Source organism: Microchirus variegatus (assembly GCF_963457635.1).
Source record: "Microchirus variegatus genome assembly, chromosome: 2".
In the NCBI taxonomy this organism is placed as follows: Eukaryota; Metazoa; Chordata; class Actinopteri; order Pleuronectiformes; family Soleidae; genus Microchirus; species Microchirus variegatus.
The window spans coordinates 38,287,580-38,314,684 of record NC_139803.1 but is presented as its reverse complement, the minus strand read 5'-3'; the positions used below and the strand labels follow the sequence as shown (position 1 = coordinate 38,314,684).

Genomic DNA, 27,105 nt, shown 5'->3' with positions numbered 1-27,105 from the left:
AAAGATAAGAGACACACAGAGGCAGACAGAGAGAGACAATTACAGAAAGGTGATGCTTGGAAAGCCGAGAAGTGCCTAAATCCTCCTGTGAAAATCATCTAATTCGCTAACATGTCACACGTCCTCGCCTTTACCAAATAGGTTTATTGATTTTCCTCTTTCAAGATGTTTTTTTGGCTGTCCACTGGGCACAAACACTGTATTAATTCTGGCTACAGGGTGATCAATATAAATGGCTGGGCCAGGCATTGTTTGATATAACAAGCATTATCAGCAGCTTTGCTTTGGACTCTGATAATACAGCATCCACCCCCCAGGTAAATCACCTTGTACTTTGTTTTTATTTAACTTGCATTACATTTTTTTACGTGACTTGTTTTATTTCACATCCAATCAAAACTATATATTAGACATCTAGCGAATGCCTATTAGGAGAGATTGTTATTACATGACATTGGCATTTTCCCTCACCTTATCTCCTACAATACTAAAGCCCCATATCTCTCCCTGTTAAAAACAAGCTGGTACATTTTATCTCTCTCTCTTTGTGTCTTGCAAGTTTAGATCTTGCTGCTGATGATGGCCGAGGGAAAATAGAACGATATTATGCCTTTATGCTGAGCTGCATCAAAACAAAGGTAAACGTCTGGCTTTATGAGTACTATTTATATGTTTAATCGCGCAAAATATCAAATATATTTCACTGTTTCATTGCGTTATAAAGCAAATATGTTATTTAACATAAAATTACTTGGCGTAAGCATGGCAAAGGGAAAAGATACATTTGAGGTTTGTCCTACTTTGCCGATCCATTTATCTAAGACTTGCAAGTCTTTTGCATTAATGTGCACAATTTAAAATAGTATTAGTCATATATAATGAATGCTGTCATCTTAATGTATGAAGGTTCTGAAAAATTAACATTAGGGGAACATTCTGGGAACCAAAAAAAATTTCTATAAAGGTTGGATAAAAGTAACGTTATAGAGGAATGTTTTGGGAACCTTTAGAGAATGTTCTCTTAAAGTTGTAAGACGGTTGTAACAAAGTAAAGTTCTGGGAATGTGCTTTGAATCAAATGTGCAACCAAAAGCTTGTGTTAGGGAACCTTCCGAGAACGTTTACAAATGGTCGTATGAAGGTTGTAGATAAGTAACGGAAGGGGAACATTCTGGGAACCAAAAGAGCGTTCTCTAAAGGTTGTATAAAAGTAATGTTAGGGGAACGTTCTGGGAACCTTAAGAGAATATTCTCTAAAGGTTGTAAGAAGGTTGTGACAAAGTAAAGATCTGGGAACCGACTGTGCAACCAAAAGCTAGTGTTAGGGGAACAAAAAGCAAACAACGTTTTCGAACAATTGTATAACGGTTGTGACAAAAGTAGTTAAGGGGACATTCTAGGAACATTTAAAGAAAGTTCTCTAAAAGGTTGATTCCGTTCCGTGGCAACCACAGGATAACCTAGGGGTGTACCTCCAGAGAACGTTCCCACAACCAAAAGAGACCAAAAAACGTTAACTGGGTACGTTTTATCAATCAAATGTTCAGTGTAGATGAAAACCGCTTCCAGCGATACTTTCGTATGACGAGCTGCTTCCACAAGAGATAGAGTGTATATAGCAACTTGTGTGGTAGAGCTCCGAGTGTCCACACACAAAAAATTACAATTTCCTCCCTCCATTAAAAACAGAGTCTGGCCACTGGCAAGTACGTGACGTTTTGTCATCCGGAAAATCTCAACCTTTTCTTTCAACATTGGCCATCGCGTCAGCGCAGTGATTTGAAGGTGAAAAATTACGACTGGAGCGACAGATGCAGAAATCTCGTCAAATTTGCATCGCCTCTGGTGTGAACGCAGCATTAAACTTATTGACAACAGAACTACTCACATTCCTCCCTGCTACTACAGTTGGAATCGTTTTTTTGTGTGAAATCATAAAATCATGGGAAATCAACTCAAGAGTAATCAGTGAAAGGTCTTCGTACGAAAACATTTACTGATATCAGAAAAGGAAGATCTTAAAGGTCAGAACACTGACAGGCTATTGCACTTGTTTACTTATTTTCTTACTTGTGCTTTTTCCTATAGACCGTCCTCTTTGGGAGGCCAGAGGCAGAGAAAGGTCAGATAATGTGGAGAACATAACTTCAGGGGAAACACAATAGTCAAACTGGAGTTCTCTGTGTTTGCTTCAAACGGCTGATTTACACAAAATGACGATCGGTTTGCAACAGAAACGCCGCTGAGATATAATATGTCAAACGGTCAAAGAGTTCAGCGTTTGCCAGCTAGAAAGAAGTGTGGTTAGATTCAAACAGCAGTGTTTGCAAAGATGCATTTGTGTGGCGGTTGCATACAATGTCATCAAAAACAACATGCAGTGTTCACAGCAACAACTCAAGACATATTTTGTTCTCAAAGCAGGGAAATCGAACTCAGATTTGAAGATGAAATCAGAACTTGTTCTGTACGCCTTTAAGAAAAACAACAACAACTATCTGAATGCCAAACAATGGGAATGTCAGCAGAGTGGTGATGAGAAACTCTGCACATTCTGCAACACTTTCACCTTGAAGTGTTAGTGAATGGGAGTCTGGACACATTTTGCTTCTTCTTCCTTTTTGTTTTGTTTTTTTTAACTTGACCAACAAACACATTTCCAATAGAATCAGCAGTTTCTTTCTTTAAACCCAAAGCAGAAGGGATAGCAGAAAAGTGTTACCTTCAGCCCCGGGGTCAGGTGGTCAGAGGTGAAGGTCCAGGACGTGAGCCATAGGACAGGACAAGAGGTGGGACACATACAGTGGTGAAGGTGACAGAAATGCACAAAGACATGAAGGCAGGAAAAGGTGGATGAGAAGGAGGAGGTACAACCAAAATCATGATTGTGGAAGGAGAGGAAGAAGGCGGCAGCGACAGGGGAGGATTTGGCAAAGGGTCAAAAAGGCGAGGGAGAATTTCGGAGGAAATGGAAGAGTATGGCACCAAGGGGAGGTAAAAAGCAGAGAAGGAAATAGTGAGGGGGGAAAAGCGGTTGTATCGAGGGGCTGGGGGCGAAGAGGTTGAGTCAATTCCTCTAAAAAAAAAACAGAACCAAAATAAAAAGGAATGAACCCATACCTTGGTCGTTTAACGTCAGGTGCGCCAGACCTTGAAAGGGAAAAAACAGAAAAAAAGAACAGAAAGAGGAAGAAAAGAAGGTCATAAACGGCACGGGAAGAAAAAAAGCATTGTCACAACGTTGGACTGCAGTTTGTGACAGACATCCTGGGGCAGACTTGGATGTCAGAGTTCAAATCAAAGGTAAAACGAGAAAGAGAGAGGAATATATATAGAGAGATAGAGAGCGAATAGTAACAGAAAACAAGCAAACACTTCTTGAGTGAGGTGTGGGGGGGTTTAGAAAAAAAAGCATTTTCATTTGGCGCAACCCCCGAAGGCTATTGCTCTCACAAATGCTTTTTTTCCTCTGGAGTACTTATGGAACACACAGAGAACTGTTTGGCAGGAAAGGCTTCAACTAGATTCCTCATCTCCTGAACTCACATCATGAAAAAAACAGAATCTCAGCTCTGCAAGGTTTCATACAGAGACAGGGTCAGAGAATAAACCTGGACAAAAACAAACAAAAAAAACACTTGATGCTACAGGATAAAATATTTTGCATTGTCTGTAACAATGCCAAAGATTATCCCCGCTCAGATCCAAGGGGTCATCACAATAGCCACCTAACAATTGCTATGTTATTTAGCTTAGTGTAGGCTATTGTGCACACATTGTTAAACCCGCCGATCAATAGATGCAAAAGCAAGACGTCCACAATAAGCACCTGCTGTTGCGGATGAGCAGCGATGGAACAACATCAATTAACCTCAAACTTAGGCCACAAAACCAAGCAAAAGACTTTTTCACACACTCTTATAACCCACGCAAAAACGCATCCGCAGCCTCACGACAAACATTCATCGCAGTTTTGGACAAATATAACTTACATTGGAAAAACAATGTCTCTTTCAAAATGACCAACTTTTGACAATCTGATTTCAGTGCATTCATCGCCAGATCAACAGCAACTAAACTCCAAAAAAAAACATTGTTAATGATGATGTGGAACCATGAAATCTCCAATTACACAATAGCACAATGCACAAAAACATCTCTCAACAATAAGTACAGTACATTTCAACAACATATATATTTTGGCCACTGTACAGAAGACTAAAAAAAATGTCAGGCAGCAGAGATTACAACATAATATTGGTTTAAACAACTGAGCTGACAGAGTCCATGTCCGACAAACATCCAGTAACATGTCCTGTGGTAAAAGCTCTTGGAAGAAAATCTAAAAATGGAAAAAGAAATAATAAAAAAAACAGGCTTTTTTTCTCAAATAAAACACATGGTCAAAGCAAACTGAATTCAACCTCAGGCAACACAGAAGTATCAACACCATATCCGCTAGAAGTTAGAAGTCCCGAAAGGTCAAATGTTTTCAAACCAACCTGTTTCCGTGATCAATACCATGTCAAACACCAACACTCTTGGCGCTACCGGCAAACCAGCCCAGGCCTAAATAACCCTTAAACATCAGGAAAGATCTGTACTGTTGACTTCTAAAGGAACTGTGCCATTCAGCAGCAACAACCAAAGAGTCATACAAGAAGAAAAATAGAGCCGTTTTCCTGTAGAAAAGCAGTTTCAGACATGAAATAAATCACTGGTGGTTCCAATTTATGAATATTGAGCATGGATTTGGAATGTTTTGCCTTGACACATCAACGACCAGCAAATAGATAAGGGTCTGTCTCTAGCGAAGGTCTGTGCACTGATATTTAGACACTGGCTACCTGAGATCCTTCACTGTTAAGGTTAAGTAAACATTCCTTTTCTTACAGAGAGATTGTGTCTCTGACGCCTCGGCAAAGAAACTAACACATATTTATACCGCCACAAGCAGCCACAAGCAGGCAGGTGAATTGCAATGCAGAAAGTACAGAAGCTCAAATCACTCGACACTACAAGATCTCCTTATAGTCCTCGCTCTTAATAACATCTGTGATTTGGGGGGGGGGGAGAGGAAATGTACAGGCAAGAGTGTTTTATTTATCTGGCTGCAGTCAGTTTCCTGCAAGCCCTTTGCAGGGAGTCCAATCATTCTCACTCTGCCTCCCTCTGTTTTTGTTCCCTTACTCATAATCCATTAAGGAGATAAGGCGAAAAAGCTCCTGCAATGAAACAGGACGGTGCTGTCACTGCATACCAAATCATTCAAATACCCACCACCCTATCCACCCTATCCACCCCATCCACCCTATCCACATACACAGCTCAGGCAAACAACAGAGATTCACACACACAAGATATACATGGAACAAAAGGAGGAGAGAATACAGAGCAGTGGCAGCAAGTTGTCAAATGTCATCTCCACCGCCAGCGTTAACCAGAGATTCAGACAGGTGCGCAGGTGGCAAAGAAAAGCCTAAAAATCAATCAAAAGGAAAAATCAATTCCAAGTATTGTATCAGACGGTGAAATGGAAAATTAGAAATTTGTGATTTGATCTTTTTTTTTCGAGATACAATACTTTTTCTTCTTATTTCTCGAGAAGCAATAACACTATCACAGCCAGTCACACACACACATTATATTTTGATGGCAGAAAGCAGACGATGCTAAATTCCCAACATGTCCACTCCTGATCAGGATGTGACAGCTTTCACTAATAAATGGTTTTTGAGGAAGGGAAAAGAGGGCGGCGTGACTGGAAATCTGAAGCGCTGATCACTGCGGACTCGTCCTAATCGAAAGACACGAGGAAGAGATACGGTTTTCTTAACTACCATTTCGACAACAACGTCGGGACCACTGATCAAATCACCGCCGCGTACATCCTGAGATCGTGACAAAACTTTCGGCCTCCCCATCTCCTTGGCACGTGTGCGTTCGATTCCGTCCTTGATTCTGCGGCGAGTACAGATGGACGTACCTAACGGAACCGGCGCTGAGTGGAGAGCGGCTCTGATTGGCTGGCTATGATTGACTGACAGATGGTGCATGGTCATGATTCTGTCATTAGGAGAGAAGACATCCTCAAGTCTCATCTTGTTCCCTCTGTTTCCCTCCTTTCTTTTTTCCTGTCCCCCACTTTGTTATTTCTGTCTGCTTCCATCAGAGCAGCTGCAGCTGCCTCCTGCTCTCTTCTTCTTCTTCCTCTGCATGTTTAAGCTCTTCTTCTTCTCCTCCTCTCAGGTCTGCTGAGCACAAACAACTATTGTTTGACAAACTACTAACTTCATTCAAATGAGCCTTTGTGGCTGAAACGCCCTTATATCTACATGCAAATAACATAGTTGCATTTAAAGGTCGGGTATTGTTATATAAGGATGTTGTTATATTTAATTTTCTTCTGATTTAAGACACAAAGCACATATTCTGGATGTCCATTCAAGTCTCCATAAAGAGGAAGTATATGCCTAAAGCAGAGGCCCCCTAATCGATTACCTTTAAAACAAGCGTGTGTGGCTGACGTGATAGAATATAAACATAATATACAACTTAATATTAACATTAAATTACACACATGAGCTTTTTTTGGTGTTTTAATTGCAGTTGTCCAAATCTTTTTGTTTTTTATTTCTTTGTTATTGATATTAACACTTTGACACCTAAGCCTCATAAAAAGGCCAGAAAATGTCCTGTGACTAAGTGGTTTTGCCCATTTTTCCAGAATAACTTTCAATATGTGGCAGTTATTCACAACTTACTGCATGTTAAAATAGTGTATTAACAATTTAAAATGAAGAAAAACACTGTACGAACACCAGATTTTGTGTGTTTATAGCTTAGTACAGCTTCCGGCAACAGCGTGAGCGAAATTACCGTAATGCTTTTGAGCGTTGAAATTTTTGTCCCTTAGCATAAACCGTCGCGTAATTGCAGTAATACAAATTGTGCTTGTGTTAAAGGGTTAATAGATGTATTTTGCATTATAATTACGTTATTATGCCATATCACAAAAAATGACTTTTATTTTGAAATTCTGTGACCTATACACTCATTGGCCCTCCAGGTCCTTTAAGTTTGACATAACGGGTTTACTTTAAGGCTTTATACAGTTACAGAAACATATTAAAAAAAAATAGTATAATCAATTTCTGATTATAAATGTTACACGCGACACACAACCTAACTATAAAATGAAGATTGATTTGGTTATTCTTGTGATATCCTATAAGGATACGGTTTAACGTGGCAAGGACTTTGTATCGTGCAGGTGTTTTTTTTCCTGAGCAACCTTGTAGAAAATCACTGTGACGTCACTTCTGCTCCGATACTCCCAGATTAAAAACGGGGTCCTCGTCATCGTACGAACACAAACGCTCACACAAACAGATGTCCTCGGTCTCAGGACGGCAGCAGCAACCAGAGGGGGACAGAGAAAAATGGCTCTCATCATCATTATCCCGTTTTCTCCCCCCACTCCCACATTTCCTTTCCTCTCTCCCTCTTCCTCGTTCATCAGACGGACACAGAGACAAACTCACACGAGGATGTGGTTGCTTTTCAAATCCCCTATGGTGCTGGGCCGGCATGTTAAATAGCGTCACCCTCCAAGGACTGTCACGAGCATATGGCCGCTGCACTTTTACCTGCCTCACAGACACAAAAAGCCTCTTCTTTGCTCGACGGTACACGCGTCACACAACATATTTTTTCATAACGCTAACCTTTGATGACTTTATGTGGAAGCGGGCAAGAACTACCTTAGTGTATCAAAGTCGTGAAAGTATAAAATAGGAACAATAAATGGTTTTATGTGTGGCTTATTGCTCGACGCAGCCCTGGCACGGGATAAAAAACTGCATACTATCCAAAATGTTTGACGTGATCACAAATCACCGGCTTTTGCTAGACTTTGGCACGGATAAAGTTTAATAGAGGAATCATCGCGGCAGGTCTCCCATTGCCTCAAAGTGGTGGCGTGGCCCTCGATGGCTCTGAAACAAACCAGGGCAATTTGTAAAAACATCTGCTTAAAGGACGAGACAAACGCTTCTGAGCGAATGTGAATAATTTCCATGTCAGCAGCACTGATCTACAGTATAATGCATAATGTCTCTGCGCGGCTTATGTAATACAGAAACTGTGGCTTTAATAATTCACTGTGGATTTCTAGTGAGGGAAAGAAAAGAGAGAGTGGGAGGTGCAGGGGCCAAGAAAACTTCTCCACTCAATGCAGAGAGCTGTAGATTGATGTCAAAGGTTCCCACGTCGTTCAGTGCTTTGAATTATTAACACAGAACTTCCCCACATTTCATAAAGAAGAAATGTGTTCAATTCACTTTCATAACTAGTGAAAATGTACCCAATGAGTCCGCCGCGGCTTACTGACAGTGCAAAGATTGCAGCTCACTGAGATTTTAATAAAGGATAAAAAAAAAAAAACGTAGAGGGAACATATTCTGCCTGCGAGGTAATGTGTTTTACATGCTGTATATTCTTAAAAACTGTCTGCCTGCTGCTCTGCTGAGCATCACTGTGTCTTACTGAGCTTTTCAAAGAGAAAGTGGAAGACTGGGAAAGATACGGAAGAGTATTAGGGACACATGTAAAAAAAAATAATTGAAAGAAAGAAGAAAAAAACAAAATGAATTCTTAAGATTAAAGTCCTAACCCTAAAGACTGACATTTTTCTCAGAATTATGACTTTTTTCTGACTTTAATCTCAGAATTATGACTTAAATCTCAGAAGTATTACTTTCTTTCTGACTTTAATCTCAGAAATATGATTTTTTACTCAGAATGATGACTTTCTTCTGCCAATAATCTCAGAAATATGACTATTTTCTGTCTTTAAGATCAGAATTATGACTTTTTTCTGACTTAAAACTCAGAATTATGACTTTTTTCTGACTTTAATCTCAGAATTATTACTTTTTTCTGATATTAATCTCAGAATTATGACTTTTTCCTGACTAATCTAAGAATTTTGACTTAAATCTCAGAATTATAACTTTAAATCTCAGAAGTATTACTTAAATCTCAGAATCATGACTTTTTTTCTGACTTTAATCTCAGAAATATGACTTTTTACTCAGAATTGTGAGTTTCTTCTGACATTTATCTCAGAATTATTATTATTATTAGATTTTAAACTCAGAAGTATGATTTAAATCTCAGAAGTATGATTTAAATCTCAGAAGTATGACTTAAATCTCAGCAGAAGTATTACTTAAATCTCAGAATTATGACTTTTTCTTGACTAATCTCAGAATTATGACTTCAGAATTCATGCTGTTTCAACTTTTTTTGGCGGCCCTAATACTCTTCTGTATTAAATTACATCCTAAGATGTCTACATTGACCCTAAATCAAATAGCTATCATTGGCCCTAATATGGTCAACAGGTTAAACATCTGTCAGAAGACAGTGACACACAGTGACCAACACTTCAGTTTAGCACAAACTACACGAATGTAGAAAAGCAAAGATGCACGATCACCCATAGGATTCTAACTTAATGTGTAAGATTATATGTGGGGTTTACTGCATGATATTTAATAAGAAGAAAAGGCTCAAAAGCTTGGCTCTCAGCAGGCAATAACCGCCATGCACGCAGTCAAGCAAACGTGAACCCATAATCTCCTCTGTAAGCCTTTATTATTAATACAAATAAAACCCAATTAGAAGTGTGAATAAAGTGACTACCTAGTATTCCAGGAAAGAAGACATAATTCAGTTGCATTGTGGAATCGTGATATCTTCGTCTTCATCACTGAATGCATTGAAAATAATTATAGTGAAACTATAATTATACTCTAGACTGTGAAGTGTGATGCAACTCTGAATTGTATGCAGACAAAATAATATGCTATGTGTTCAATATGGTGAAGATATTTAGATGTAGCAAACACATTCTAATTAACTAAACATTTTCCACTTTTATTTCAATTATTTGTGCCTAGAATACTGTCAGTATTTTAGAACGCAGTGCTGCTGTTTCTAAATAATACGTCTCGCCTGCACAATTTTGAATTTGTCCCAAATTATTGTAGAAATAAATTCATTCATTCTCAACCACCACAAGCTACAGCTCAGAAAATGTGTTTTAGACTTGGCCACTGATCGTCAAATATAGTAAAAAGTATTCTGGTTCTTCCACGGCACACGTTGTGGAGATGAAGTGGAGATAAAGTGAGACCAAAGCTGACTTTCTGAGAGATGAATCTCTTCTTAACCGGACAAATTCAAACTCACAGGTCCTGAGTGTCAGAGATCTGGAAGGCAATATCCCATTGAGGCCGTCTTGGCTCTTATTCCTTTTCCTTTTAGTGCACGATGCATTCAGTATCACACTTGTAGGAACGACACAGTTCTACCTCTGCAGATTTATCCTGCAGTTGTGCGGCAGAGAGCCTTCACTGTTATCTACCACTGGTTACACTTCAAGACAAAATGAATCTTGCTCCTGTTTTCACTTGTTGTCACAATGGATTTGAATAAAGGGATGGAACGGTTCACAGAATCCATGGCTTGGTTCATATCACTCTAAAACTCTTGAAATACCATCACATCTTTAGCTTAATAACCCACCATTTACAGATATTAATCAGATATTACTGGCAAGAGGGGAGACTTTGCTGCGTTTAAACATGCGTTTTGCCTTCTACGTAGGAATATAAACCGTCTCTTCTGTCAACTCTTAAAAGAATAGGTTTCTTTGTCACTAAAGCAGCAAACACTGAGCAGACTGAAAGACAAACACCCTCCATTGCTTTAGTGTGGCTGTTTAAATGCTGTGGTAAGCAGAACTTGTCCTTTCTTGCCCGACTCTCTCCTCATTGTGCCGTCAAACTGTCACTGGTGTGAAGTCTCCGTAGATGAGCGACCATTATTCAAAGTGTCGCCGCGAGCGTGAGCAACAGTCCCACAGTTGCCCTTTCATCCACCACTTTTTTATGATTAAAACAAGATTTTCTGATTGTTTTAGCGTCTTAAATGTGAATATATTCTTAATTTCTTTGCTCCATATAAACAAAGAAATAATTAGAACTGAACCATTTTGGTTTGTGGACAAAACAAGACATTTGAGAACATCATCATTTCCAGGTTTTTTAAAGACATTTTATGGACCAAACGATTACTCGATTGATCAAGAAAGTAATCGTTTATGAAAAATAATCGTTACGGATGCGTCCTCTAATTCCTCTTCTCTCGCCATTTCTACAACCGACCAGTCGCGCTCAACGTTCCACGCACCAAATGAAAACAATTAAACAAACATAAAATTCAATGGGATACTGGAGGCCCGTTTATACTCCAACATGTCCATCCATGTTACATTTGTCCCAAACCGTCACGACCAATGCCATCTTTTTTGTGGTATGGACGTAGGGCTGGGCGATATATCGAAAATGTATCGCTATCGAAATTTACGACAATAATCGACGTCATTTTGCCGTTATCGATACATTCAATAATTTAAAAAAAATAGTTGTTTTTGGCTGCGTGTGTAGGTAGGGAGGCTACCTGAATGTTCATGTCCCTTTAAGACACTCGGACACTTATATCAGGCAAATGGTCAATTATGCAAAGTAGGCAATGAAGTCATTTAGCAAATTCAAACTTATCGTCTATTTATCGTTATCGAGGTGAGCTGCTCAATATATCGTGGTATTGATTTGAGGCCATATCGCCCAGCCCTATATGGACGTTACGTCATGAAGAGAATGGACTGATTTTTTGTGTGAACCTCATTTGAATACATATATTTTCCTGCCTCTCTGTATGCTAATGATGACAATGACCAATCGAATGAGCAGGGAATATGCTAATTTGTAGAATTATATATAGAATGATTCCTGCATTGCTTCTTAAAATACACTCTTGAGTCCATTTTATACAGGTTTACATCTTTACTTGGTGCATTCCTTTCTGGCCAAATGCCATAGGTTTTCAAGGTATCTGAATAAAAAAGAGCTTCTTTTACACCAAATTTACAATTCTCTTCATTTTCTGTGAGTGTGTGTGTGCGTGTGCATTTGATTTCCTTGGAAATACCACAGGGAACTGTTGACCCCAGGCGAGGCACTTAAGCTGAGCGAGTGAAGCATTAAATCTTTATGGTCACTTTCCGCTTTACACAGCAGCAACAGCCATCATCTGTCAGCAACGATACACTAAGTTGTTTGGAGGCCTGTCAAATAACGTGATTTACTATTCAAAGTCACAATTACAGGGCCGCACTATAATTACGGCTGCGCGCGCCAGCATTTGCAAACAGAATACTCGCGGGGCAGACGATCCAAAACATTCCTGTTTGCTCCTAGTTTGGCTCCAACGCTGCTGTTTCAGAATTAATGAAGGCACTGTCCTGACATAATGCAAAATTAAAACATTTAAATGTATTCAGCGTGGAGTTGTAGACGTTGCAAACACATATATACGTAAAACTCTCCTGGCTTGATCGCTGTCTGATCCGTACGTCGGGACGTTATAGTTAATTCTCACAACACAAAATTACTCACATCAAGATAATGTGCTGCCCCACAACTCCTAATTAACTACATAATGCCGAGTGAATTACTCTGCTCACACATTTTTGTTCGGGAAAACACATTTAATATGTCATGGGAAGTGTCTGGAAAAATAAATCAGTGTGTCTCGGAGATTGGTGCGAGGTAGAGATCGGCTGCTTCGTCTTAATTAAACAGTTCATAAATAAATAGGGCCTCCATATGTCGACAGCAGGAAACTTGAACTAATTTAATGTCTTAGCCGATGAAGCTAACACGCTGATAATTTCCTCACTGGCGCTAATTTACCCAAGACAGACGAAAGATGCTGAGAGGAGCCACAGTGTTTTTGCAAAAAAGTCCCACTGCATTCACTTCAAAACAGCTGCCATTTTGATGTGGAATAGCAAATGTAGCATGCTGATGCCGTCTGGTACATCTCCAAACATGAAAGTGCTATAATCTTCTCTCTATAATTTCATGAGCCATATATATAATATATATATGACCCCTGCCTTGCCCTGGACGACACAAGCCGTCATTCACACTGGTGTCCACTCATATGTGCCATGGTTTACTGTCTAATTTCACGAGTTAACTCCTCGGGAAAGTGTTTACTGACGTTATAAATCAAGCAAGAAGAGTATGCTCATTTTTACAATAGACCTCTGTTCAAATGGAGGTCTTTTTTACAACCAGTAGAGTCACCCCCTGGTGGCTAAACCCTACTTCTGGAAGGCTACGTCCATTTCCCACATGCTGTCTTTGCTTCCCGTTCATTTATGGGCTTCCTACAGAGATCTGGTGTCCCCTCCCAAAGTATCCATCTGTCCTGCCTCTCCTTGTCCTCGTCTTCTGCCAGTGCCACAGATGCATCGTGGTTCATCCACCCTCTTCCCTCTTTCCACAGCCAGTCTCACAGAATGAATGCCTCTTGATTGCCACTTCTGGACTCTACTCATTAGGGAAGCTAAAAAAAAAAAAAAAAGGAGGAGAGTGGGCAACAAAATGTGTGCAATCCTTCAAGTTTCATTTTTTTTCTTTCTCCCCCCTTCTTATTCTAGAATGCCAGAAGCTGTGATTGCACCACCAGATGTGATTGAGAGACCTTTCAGCATTGATGGGAGGACGGAAGCCAGTCTTCAAGTGTATGATTAGCACATGCGACCACACCTCTTTGTTATGTAGAAAACCTTCTCTACAATGCACTCTCACACAGCATTTCCCCACTCAACTCCCTCCGTTTCACGTCGTTCAACCCCAGTCTGCTATTCTCTTTTCCTTACTTGTGTAATTTCATACCAGGTTTTAAAACTTGGCTGATTTTAAACCATTTAAAGCAATTTAGTATACAGAAGTAACAAAAGCAACATCCATCCATCCCATATTTTAATGCTTTATCCTCCATATAGGGCGATAGGTCTCCAGTCCATCACAGGGCCACATATGGCATGTTTCCATGGGGTCAACTCGACTTGCTTCGCCTCGGCATGGCACGGTTACATTGCGTTTCCACTAGCGATAGTACCTGGTACTTTTTTTTTGTACCTGCTCTGGCAAGGTTCCGGGCGAGCTGAGGCGATACTATGCATGACGTCTGATTGGTCAGAGAGTTCCGTCAAAGGAAGAGGCGTGAGCGCAACGTCAGACACAAAGAATCAAGCAAAACAATGCCGAACTGTAGATCAGTTAAAAAGACTTAACAATCCTAGAAAAACGGGGGTTAATCTCCAACAATTACCAGGGAAATGTCTAAAATCTCAATATTTAACACAGGAGTGTGGTGTATTTAGCGCATCACAAACCCTGCCGCTGTTGCAGAAGGACTCTGTACTTCGGTCACGGAGGAAGTAATTAAAGTACATTGAATTGCGACTATTTTGTAGTGGAAAACCAACCTAAACCTAAACCAATTTAGAGGGTGCAATTTACCTAATCCCCATAATTATTGCATGTTTTTGGACTGTGGGATGAAGCCGGAGAACCCGGAGAATACCCATGCACACATGGGGAGAACATGCAAACTCCATGCAGAAAGGCCCCTGTTCAAGAGTGCTAACCACTCTGCCAACATGTCTCAAGAAAATAGGGGGAAAAAGACTGACTTGTTTGGAGGAATCTGTTTTGCTATCACAGTCACATCTATTGCACAAGTACAGTTATAAGCCATGTCAGTGAGCAAAACAACAACAGAACCTCTCAGTCCTCTGAGCCATGGAAGCTCAAGTCAGAGACAAAGTAATCTAAAGGGACATTAGTGCAAAATAGCACCTTGCCTTGAGCGCTTTTTGGTTGTTTAATGTTTCACTTTGACAATTTCCTCCCTTCAGCCGGTGTTTAGGAGCACATATCCTTTTACTCTCCATTAACAGCATGGCAGTGAACTGTGGTTTCCTGTTCAGGGGGGGGAACAAAAAAAAACAGAAAAAGAAAAGAAAAGAAAATCTGAATGACTTTCCTTGCAATGTGGTTCCCTGTGAAGTTTTCAGAGGGTGACTTCCTGTTTTGTGTCAGGGGGTGGGTCTCAGCAGGTAACAACGAAAACATCCCATAATGGAAAATTAATGTCTTCCAACTGAGATGAGGCACTAATTTCATTTAGCTCATTGGGTCGGGTAAACACCATTAAGACTAAGGAATCCGCAGTGCTTCTAGAAGTTCATTCATTTGAGTGAGTTGGGTAATTATGGCTAAATTAATGGAAATTGTGTTGCAAATGTATTAATTATTTACGTGTCTTATTTCTGAGGCTGGAATTCTCTTTGTGGAGAACAATGAAACGATTTAACTGACTCTCTGGAAACTCCCAACTGGAGTATCGCACTTTCCTCAAAAACAGCGTAATTGTGTTTCTCTGTTGCGAAAATGATGGATTAAATAGTTCTGAAGAGGTTGCTCAGACAGATTTCTTCAATCTGCAGGAAAAAAAAATGTTTTCGTGAAAAACATTTTCCCCCCACAACCGGCTTAAACAGATCTGACTGCACAACAATATTGAAGTGTGACTGTGGTAATTACATTTGTGGCTTCACTACGTGGAAAATGTAAAAATGTCAAACAGGAACTGGAGACAAAGAGAACTGCAGTGATCATAAATTCATAAGAAGTTGACGCTGTGCCCTTAAAATGGCAAAGTGCAGCTACATTAAGGCAACAGCAAAACGAAAGTAAAGGTAGCGTCTTTAGTTACAAAAAAAGCAAAAAAAAGCTCTGCTGCTCACTTTTGATCTCGCCAAACTCTAATTAGGCGAAGAGCAAAGTCCCCTGCATATTCAAACAAAATGACTCCTGAATTTGAGGAGGCAGACGGCACTTAAAGGAAAGAGAAGAGTAAAGAAGAGAGGGGAGAGAGCTGATCACAAGGAAATTAAACGCCACTGAACCTTGTAAACAAATATTTCAACAATGTTAAACACAGTATAGGAGACGTCTGGTGCCGGTGTGCTGTGAAATAACCCAGCTTTGTTTGAAATTGGCTTTCACGAATGATAGCTACCAAGGAAAGCTATAAAGACACACACACACACACACACACACACACACACAAGGCTTTGCTATGCACATTTCTGAAGGACCATCAATCATGAAAACTATATATTTTTAATTTATTTAAATATAAAGGGTGACGTGGCCGACTACAGATTAAGGAAGGGCCGTGTTTCGACCACCGTCCTATCAGCCAGGACATAAACTTTAAGTCCCGTTGTTGACATTTTTCTTTGAACAATGTGTTGTGTTCCACCTTGAAGTGTCAGCTGAATCTCCCTGAAAATGTATGAGCTACTGTATTCAAACCAACGATGATGGTGCAGGGGCGGGGCAGAATGGGGGGGGGGGGGGTGTTTGAGGAAAAAATAGATATCTCCCTTCAACATCCTGAGTTTTGTTTCTCTTGAAAGTCCCTCATCACGTTACACACCGTATGTGGACAAATGCGAGATATGCTGCAGCCTGACACTTGTTGGCATGGCAACTGGCTCCAGTGTATCTGCCGTGGCGGCGATGACAGCCAGCCATACCGGTGTACTCACATAATCCTCACACCTTCACATTCCTCTTGCTCTTTTCTATTGTTTATACTCCATCAAGCCAATCTAAGGATACAAATATATCTATATATTATGTTCATGGCCTCCACACTTCGAGATTCAACCTATGCATCATCCAAAAGTGTCTCTTTCAGGAAGCAAGCGATTAAGCTTTGCCATTGTGCGACTTATTACATTACATTATCCACATAACGCTCAATCTGTAAAGTCATGGGGGAGTTGTCTCCCGGTTCATTGCCCACCAAGGTAAACTCAGCTGCGACTGCAGGTATGGGACAATTAATTAAATCTTCAGAAATCTTCCTGGTGCCGTCTGGGACTAAATACTTATTGTTCGTATCATCAGAAATTCTGTATCCCATCAAATCCAGGAGTATTGTTCAACTGTGCACAACATGGAGCGCAGACAAGTGGAATAAATACAAAGCTAGCTATGCATTTACTAGTGCTGTGCCATCAGGGCGCCATCATGTTTACGTGACTCCCGATTGTTGAAATGAGTCTCTAAAGTAATGGTAAACTCTAAAAACAGAGGCACACATACGCAGTACACAGGTAGCTAACGGAGCTAAATGGTAAACAACGCCTGGACTCCAGCACGAAAAACTGCATTACTTTAGGGACTAATTTTAGCAATCGAGAGTCACATAAATATGACGTCACACACAGCTTATTCTGGTCAGTTATCATGGCAGCCCGGGGGCCACATGCGACCCCCCAACGATTACATGCGGCCCCCCACTTAATATCACGTTATAATGAAAACATGGCCCACGACCTCACCGTCTTTTAAACGCAGTGTGTAGCTGAGGCACAGCTGCCAGCGAGGTGATAGAATATAATATGGTTGCTAGCAATGTTTTTATACCAGTAATAATAAGACATTTGGTCATAATTATCCCATTATTAAATGTATCATATACAACATTCAATTACATATATAAATGTTAGAGCCACGAATGGCAGTGGCTGAAACGACTCCTGGTAGGAATTTTAATTACAGTTGTCCACACTATTATGTATGTAATTTAAAATAAATGTCTCTTTTCGATATTAATACATTAATTTTGCATCATAAATAGTATTATTAAGTATATGTGTGATATCATGATGCAACATTGTGAACAGTTTTTTTTCCCCCACTTTTTCTTCTCTAGGCCAGCCCCCTCTTTATCACAGGAGATGCGCATTGGCCCCCAGGTCATTTGAGTTTGAGACCCCTGCGTTAACATTAACGCATGCACTAGTATTTACATGTATTGCACTGCTATCGTCTAAAACAGGGCAAGTAAAAATGAAACCCCAAGGGAACTGAGAGTGTATTTATCTATTCAGAGTATATTAAATGCACGTGTCGGTGAATCGACGTATGCAAAATTCACCTTCATCATATCAATTTCTCCAGCAGCTGGCTATCTAAAATAACAAGAGTGGGGGGGGGGAAATGGAGCAGCCTGTTACCCTGAGGAGATCTCTGGAGACCAGCACAAGCCTCGGGGTGCGAGGAGTTCCACGTTATCTCGCAGCCGCACCTGATCTGCGCACGCATACAAAGGTGAAGTTTTTTCGCGAATGCCCTTGAGACTTTATTTAATGCATGTATGGGGGAAAAAAAAAAATGACCATGAAAACCATCACAGTGTAGGACTGCTAAATCAGACTGGGCTGTTATATGAGGCTCCGCTGATCCCATCTGTCACAACTCCATCCTTAGATCCAGCCATGCTGTTTTCTAGCCCCATGACAGCTCTTTAAGAAAACCACTCAATCTGTTCTCGTGGCTATTTCTTGCATTATTTGCATTTATTCTCTATAACAAAAGCATTGGGATGTGCAGAGACCCGCCGGCTGCTCCACAGGAAGAAGTATTTTTATATTTTTTTTCCTTCCCTAATCTGCGATCCCACCCTCCCCTGCACCCCTCACTCACTCACTACCTTCCACATCCACAGAGGTGTCTGGAGGTAGATCAGTCGAGCTCGGAGCCGTCTGAGTCACAAGCTATTTGGCACTCGATGCCCTTATCCCTTTCCGTGGCAGCAGTGTGGCTACAGCTGAATACCAGTCACAGCTGGATCAGCTCATCCCCAGGGAACTGGATTAGTAGCCGAGAACGCTCACGAGAGAGAGTGAGAGAGTGTGTGTGTGTGTGAGAGAGAGAGAGAGAAACCCCTAAATAAGGCTCTTTTGTACCGCACTGTGTGAAGTAGCAGGGGGTCATTACTTGGTCACCAGTTTACAAGTTAAAGAGGGCAGATAAAATACTTAAAGAGGAGGCTGCTTCAGTTGCATTTCTCACCGCACTTGTTAAGCTTGTACTGGATAATTAGCCCGGCTTTGAAACACAATTTTTGACCTTCTCCTATAAATCAAAAGCCCATGCTCTCCTGGTTAAATATATCATTTGGTAAAGGGCTGGGTTTTATTTCGTACAATTTGTACCATTATCACTTAGCATGAACTGTGAGTCACTGTGCATTAAGTGCCTGAAATAGATGGAACAACGGTGTAAACAGATTTATCAGCGTCGCGGCTCCTGTTTCTTCTTCTTTTTTTTTTTTAGCGTACAGTGTCTGTGCAGTGCAGTGTGAAAACATCCAATCCAATGACTGCTTAGAAAAGAACATATCATGAAACTCTGAGGAAAAAAAAAAAGAACCTTCCTCAGGATTATTGCTCTAATCCATGATACTCTATGAATGCTAATGCACCAGCTCAAGATACAAAAGAACCTAAATCCCCCGTGGCCCTCAACTGCTCTCACCTACTCATTAGAACTTTTTTTAAACTATTATTATTATGTGGCACTATATAAAGACCGATTCTGGCGATCCATGAGAGCGATAAAATTAGCATGTATTAAATAGCGAGGACATGTACACCGCTGTGTCAGGACATTCTGAAGACTCCTGCTAAGTATCTTACATCAGGGATGAGGCTGACACGACTTGTCTGGATTATCTAATCTAAGTAAGTATACACAAACACAGATTAACAAAAATGATTGTTTTCTCTGACTCTTTCTCAGCCGTCCAACAAAATGACCACAATGTACTGTGTACTGTAATCTCATGTTTTGCAAATACCCAGCATTACCCTGTATTACCAAAAAGATACTCGTACTCTCCCTTTACGTCTGATGGTCCAAGACAGAGGGAATAAATCAAATCTGTATTTCATTATGACGTAATACTTCAAAGTAACTGCTTCAAAATTAGGATTTCTACCGAATGCATACTCTGTGATAATCTCAATTGAAGAGAAAATCGTATTTCATGTGGGACACGAGTGCATTGTCAATCAGAAACCAAAACAAGACACGACTACGCAAATAAAAACATACAACTGAAATTCAGCTGTATTCTGAGATTAAAGTCTCAATTCTGAAAAGACAGTGAGAATTCTGAGATTAAAGTCAGAATTCCGAGATCAAATGAAAAGTCAGAATACTGAGATTAAAGAAAAAGGCAGAATTCTGAGATTAAAGTGAGGATTCTGAGATTGGTGAAAAAGTCAGAATTCTGAGATTAGAGGAAAAAAAATCAGAATTCTGAGATTAGAGAAAAAAAATCTGAATTCTGAGAATTGAGAAATTAAATGTAGAATTCTGAGTTTAAAGTCAGAATTCCGAGATTGTAGGAAAAAGCCAGAATAATGAGATAAGTGTTAGAATTTTGATATTAAAATCAGGATTCTGAGATTTAAGTCAGATTTAGAGAAAAAAAATCTGAATTCTGAGATTAAAGTCCCAATTATTATTATTAGTAGTATTTTTTTACATGTGGCACTAATCCTCTTCCGTAGATTCTTGTTCACTGTATAACTACAGTTTGTGAAAGTGGGTTAAATGTTGTGATTACAAGCAAACATATACACTATAAATAACAATGAACTGCGTTTAATTAAAAAGCATAAATTGGATCCCCACTATTAATTTCCAAACAACGCAAATTGGAGCCACTGTCTTCCGCACAGTAAACCCATATTTCAGTGATTCAAATTAATCAATTTCCATAAAAGCTTTTGTAATTAAAAATAATTGCTTGGCTAAAGAAGGCACCTGAAAGTGTGATAAAGATAGATACCAGCTGTAGTGAAATGGATTCGCTTCGGGGGGAAAAAGTCAGGCAGCAAAATCAATAACTGTTTCTGAGTATTTCATCAGTGTTAGAAACAAAAGTATATCATTAGAGCGGCCTCACAAATACCAAAATCAATCAAAAGGTGTTTTTCTGTCTGCCCGTATAAGTGACAATTCAATATTTCTTAATGTGTGTTGTGTTCGTTAACTCATTATTGGGCTAACGGGGGAATTCTATAACTTGTTTGAAGAACTAACGAAGCTTGATCCATCATTTTTTTCCTTTTTTTTTTAATTGGTTAAAGCTGGAATAAAATCTTCCTGTGATGGACTAGGGTAAAATTTAATTATACACATTAAAGATTAAAGGATTTAAAGAGGCTATTTTAATGAGACATTTTTAATTAATGTAGCTTGACTATATATACACTGTATATGTAAACACTATATATGCTTTTTGAGTTTTTAAAAGAAAATGTCACACGTTTATCGATTAGGACACAATGAATAAATTCATGTTATAATGTGTGGCCACATGTTTAATTTTCCTTTACATATTAGCATGTCCTAATTTGATGTCTTGTATAAAGTACAGTAAAGTATGACCTAATAGTAATTTTTTAAAATAATGAACATTTTTTTAAAATAATGTTACTTAAGTAAAAGTCTTGTAGTATAGGACATTTACTGTACTTAAGTCTCAAAAGTCATTTTCTGATATAAAATTTACTTTTTTTTTTTTTTTAGAAGTAAATCCATTTAAAAAGTCAGGAGTTAGGATTGAGCCATGTTAGCTCAATGGTAGGGCTAGGTGTCTTTCAACTGTAAAGTTGTGGGTTCAATTCCTGGCTCTGCTCGTCTACATTTGTCCTTGAGCAAGACACTTAAGCCCACGTTGAAGCATGTGAATGGGTGAAAAATGTAGCGTAAAGCAGCTCATCAGGACGAGAAAAGCTCGATATAAATACTGCTCATTACCAAATCTTCTTCTTTTGATTTGATTTGGTAGCAATGAGAAACAAAGATAGAGGAATTGTAAAGGAATAAAAGTTGCTAGAAATATAAATAAAGTATTTGCCAGGAAACTGCCGCCATTCTTTTTCAATCACCTTCCACATTGGCTCCTGTTCACCTTACCCTTCATGCACCTAAAGTATCTGTCAGCGCCCTTTTGCATTTAGTGATAATCGCGGGCGCTGAGGGAGGAGGCGGAAGAGTGATCAGAGTCATCTCCACTTCATTTCAGCGATCAACGCAGCATCCTGGAGTTCCAACAAAAAAAAAAAAGAAGAGATCTGGGTATTCGGCACTTCTGAACGGGCGCCATCTGCCGCTGCCATCCTCGAGGCAGGGTGCCAAGCTGGGGGCTTGGCCCTACGCTGGTGCAGCAGAATATAAGCATATACAGTTATGTGAGCGAGTGCATCACCCTGACTTACTGCGCACGGTTATACATATTAATGGGCATCTGTGGTTTAATGGGGGCACGGCCGTTCAAGTGTTCTAAGGCTACAAACCAACTGCCTTGTAGTTAAGTGGACTGCATTAGGGTACTCCGCCATGTTGGGACGCCAAACCCTGGGGGAGCGTACGTTTTCAGTTAGAAGGGAAATATGGAAAGTGTGAGCGCACAAGTAAAACATGGGTTCATGAGTTGGTCAGCACTGGATAAACAAGATTAGTCGCTCAGTTGAAATGTCTGCGAGTGTGTTGTTGCTGTTCCAACAGAGGCTATACTAGTTTTTAATTAGCTTTGACTTTATGTTTTTAAAATTAGTTTTAATTAGTTTTAATAGCGTGTTTTCTAGTTTATAGTAGTAGTTTGAGTTGTTTTTGTAATATGGAGATGAAAAAAAGGTCATAATAACTACGAGGATTTAGCCTGAAGTGCAAAATGAATGTGCATAATACTGCCGAGGTTGAGTGCGAAAGTTACTTTGCCAGGTAAAAAATCATGATCATCACATAATTAATAATAATAAATAACCCTCATGAGATACATCTACTAACTACATAACAAATGTATGAACCCAAAATGAATTCAAAGAGACATTCACACAGTCTTTAAAACTACTGTTGGAGTTATAATTAGCCTCCTGTTAAACTGCCAGCTGTTTATAATGTCCTTAATGTTGATTGTGAGTGCTGAGCTTAGCTGTGATAACACACATAAATAACCTATGAGCACTTGTTTTATCGCCGTCACTCTATTTATAACAGTAATATCGGTATGGGATATTACTATTGCAATTATCTATTCAGTATTTATTCAGCACTGCAGCCAAAAATCCACGGAAATGTCCCCAAGACTAAATAGGAGCAAGAAATCCGGGAGAAAATACAGTTTTAATATAAGTTTTTTAAAGACAACATTAACTTTAATCACCCTAAATATTTCACAAAACACTAGGTTTTGTTTTCAGCGGGCCTTAGGTATGGCACATTTGGCACAGAAAAATGGCGTAATAAAAACCATGACAGCAAATCTTTATCTAAAAATTAATTGTTGAGTAGGCCAATGAAATAATTAAAGTGGGGAGTGATAAAACAGACGACACAATACTCCCCTGGAAACGTAGTGGACTGCAATTATAAGAGTAAATGGAGACGACACTGAACCTTTGACTGTTTGTCTCAGTGTTGACAGAGCAAACACAAAACAGGAATCATGGAATAAGTGGACGCATTTTCAATCACTGTACCTTAAAAAGTGCAATTTTGACCCATATTCACACACACTGATGAGTAAATGGCTTTTTTACATCATTGGGAAAGAAAAAAAATCTGGATTGAATTATTCATGTTTGCTTTGTTGTGTGTGTGCTACTTCACCGGGAGCTTTTCGACTTGAAGGGCTCTGTCGGCCCAGATAGCTGTGAGCCGTCTTAATAAATGTCAGAAAATAAAAGGTCTCAGCACAGGAAAATTACCCTATTTTTTTTTTTTTTTTGATGAACATAAATAGAAATGGTTCAAAAACAATAAAAAAGACCCCAATGAGCCAGCGTTTCAAACTAATTTCTGAGTTTCATAAAATTTGAAAAACAATTGATGGGTTCAAGACAAAAGTTTTTCACTTCAAAAATGATCATTTATGAAGACTGGAGCAGGAGAAAAGCACACTTTACTATCCACTTCCATGGCGGTGATCATCCTTGACATTATATTTTTAAACATGGACCTCAGCTGCTCATTAACACCCAAAACTGTGACTCATTTGTTTGTGCAATGATTTGTGTGAGCGACACCGACTTGTTTGTTCCATTAATTCTCAAGCTGTACGCAAATAAGTTGTGATAACTTGGGAAATAATTAAGCACAGATGTCTGTTTTCGATGCACACACTGTCCAGAGTGTGCCCATATACATGTCATTACGGTAGAGGCTCAGGACTTCAGTGTAGCGCCCGTCCAATCACAGACGAGATTCACCAGCTTCTCAGGGCCATAATTCCTAAACCGTTGAATAACTGCCAGATATCGAAAGTGAAATGTATCTTGGAAAAAGGAGCAGAAAGTAGCACTCATTGGTGCTGTAAACCAAACAGTAAAAGCTCATTTTGCACAACACTTTGTGTCCTGTGTTCGTCAGAATGAGTAAAGGTCATAAAACACGGCCCAACAAGTATGTATGGCTCTCTCGTTTATATCGGTTATGATAGAAGTATTGATCAGTAACACTAAAAAAAATAGGAAATAAACAACAAAATGTCTCTTAAAACAACAAAACCAACATGTTGTAGTTATATATGAAGAAGTAATATGAAACAAAGAGCTCATGCACAGGTTTGGATGTGCATACTTTGTTGCTGAACTGATGACATGTTACCCTGTGACTCTATATCTATCATAAAATGGACAGATTGTTGTTATTTCACACCATCTTCTCCTCTCTTCTTAACCACTCCAGGGGTGACATTGCATCTACTAACCAAGAGTGACACGTGAAACCTTCTCCGTGACTTAATCTCTATTTAGTTTGTCCGATTTTCAGTCCGGGAATATGCAAAAAAAAGCTGTATGGGACTCAATTGTGAATATTCCATATAACTGCTATAGCCACAATGGCAGCAAAAAAATGGTGTACAAATTAAATATCCTCAAGGTCCTGTTGCAGTGTGTGCCCATATACATAAAAACTACAAAACATCTAAAGAATGATACCACAGAACTCAAGGTTTTTCTGTCCTTTTTTTTTTTTCCAAAGCATGGACAATATGCATGTGTGTGGGCATGCATGTGTGTGTGTGTTTGTGTGTGTGCAGCCTTCTCTTATCTCCTTCAACCAGACCGCTCTGCTGACATACACTCCAAAGAGCCCATAGTTGTCATTCATGGCATCACGCAGCACCAAAAAATGTCACCATAAGGGGAGGAGGAGGAGGAGGGGGGGAAACAAAACAAGAGGGAAATTCACACTGTGAATGCAGCATGTGGTGTGGGGTTTGAAGCCCAATGGACAACTCATTACCTTCGTGGGGTTGCGTTATCGCTTGTGTTGTACCTCGTGCCTCCTGCAGCAACACACGCGGCGGCGCATGTTGTGCTTTCAGGCCAATTTGGCACATTTCTTAGCATGTAACACAGTAAAAGTTAGTCTGAATGTGGAGAGACAGTAAAGTATGAGAGGATGGTTAGCGTTTCGCACAGAAATGGATGGATGGAAAGTCATAGAACTTTTTCTAGTGAGTGGCAGTGCCTTAAATACTGTGATAAAGAATTAAATCATGCATATTATTATTATTCCATAATAATAAGGTGGTGCAGCTTCTGGTATGTTCTTGTAATTAATTCTAGCCAAGTAAACAGATAAATCCCCCAGTCTTTTTTTAAGGTATTTTAAAATGAGCAAATCAAGACGAAAAATAGTTGTTCCCTATTCTTTTGATTATAAGAACAGGGATAAAGTTATTCAAAGTGAGAATGAAAAGAAAGGAGTGCTTTATATGCAGCATGGATTTCATCAAGAGCTCACAACAGCAGGCAAAGTGGCTGCTGAACAAGAATTTGTGCGAGACGTTGTTGACATTTTAGCCATAGGGGAAGCTCTCCACAACTCAAAATGTCATTCGTGAGATACACATTATTTACAGTAGGTCAGCTTTCAGCAGACCTTGCTGTGCTAGTTTTTTTCCTACAGTGTATCTGAGTTAAAGATAGATTTAAATATTATATTGCCATGAACTGCACGGGCTGATGATGCCAATGTGATATAGTCGGTTAAAATTGTGTAGGATGTTTAAGTTTTTAACAAACGGAAAAACATAATATAACAGCAGGTGTCTGCAAATTACATAATACACTGGTAGAGAGACTGCAATTTGCCCCGATGGTATTACTTGTTTACAGTAATTATACACAGATTAAATGTTATATAAGAGGCAAAGCTGAAATTGATGCAAGCGTGCATCATTTTCATGCTGCAGGTCTCAAACTGGAAATCAAATCTGTTCCATACAACACATGTGATCAGACCAGAGAAGACTCCGTCCACTTCCTCCATCTTTAATCACAATTTATCGTTTCAAACACACGTAAAGCACAGCACAGGCACACCGGATATACTCGCCGAGTGGCATTCGTGCGATTATCATCTCGCGGCAGCGGGCGTGCTGACAACCACGCGGTGACGAGTTGACGGCGTCATAAATAATGACTGCCATCCATTCCGCCTGTCAGGATTAGCGGCGTCTCGTAACAGGCAGAGAAGGCAAGGAAAAGACAAACATATGCTCGCGTGCCATCAACGGTGATTTATAACGCTTTCACCTGCGGCATGCGCCAACCAACACACAACGCACTGAACACAGCTTATGTGATCTTCTATTCAGTTTAATTCCATCCAAAACAATCTGCCCAATGTTTGTCAATTACGATCATCTTAAAGCTTCTTACGAAGCATTTTTCAGCAGGCAATTAAATGTCTACTACCTGAAAAATTACTTTAGACCTGAGGATTGCGAAAACAAGCGCCCGTTTTTGCATTATTCTTAATCTGAACCTCTAAATCAGGGGTGTCAAACTCAATGCTCGATTACAGAGGGGGCCCAAAATTAAAAATTGTGTCCAAGTCGAGGGGCCAGATGAGGTAAAATAACAAAAAGCTCCTAACAAATGATTTTTCTATTGTCCATTTCCATCTCACTTGCCTGATTTCCTCTGCAGTATTTGCAATAGAACAGCACCTACAGGCCAGAGAGGGAGCCAAATAGCCCCCACATAACCCCCCTCTGGTTTCCGGCTCTGTGAAGTCTACATTATGTTATTTAACTGATTAGGTAACTTGATAAGTGTGGTATTTATCAGTGAGTCAGTGGAAATTAAAAAAAAAAAAGCAGGAACGACATAGCATTTTATCTCGCAAGCCGAATATAAGTACATGGTGGCCCGGATGTGGCCCGCGGGCCTTGAGTTTGACACCTGTGCCCTTGACCATAGGTATGAGTGTCCTGAGTCAAACT

At 39.7% G+C, this 27,105-nt stretch overlaps 1 protein-coding gene across 1 annotated transcript in view; it reads right to left on the bottom strand.

Annotated features, from left to right (window-relative positions):
- nrxn2b (neurexin 2b) overlaps window positions 1-27,105 on the bottom strand; it is a gene marked incomplete at its 3' end in the record, with an annotated part of 516,377 nt that overhangs the window by 427,243 nt on the left and 62,029 nt on the right. Inside the window, exon 2 of the mRNA XM_083910752.1 lies at window positions 3,121-3,168. Within this exon, the coding sequence (XP_083766878.1) occupies window positions 3,121-3,168 (48 nt within the window). The remainder of the gene's footprint in view (window positions 1-3,120; window positions 3,169-27,105) is intronic.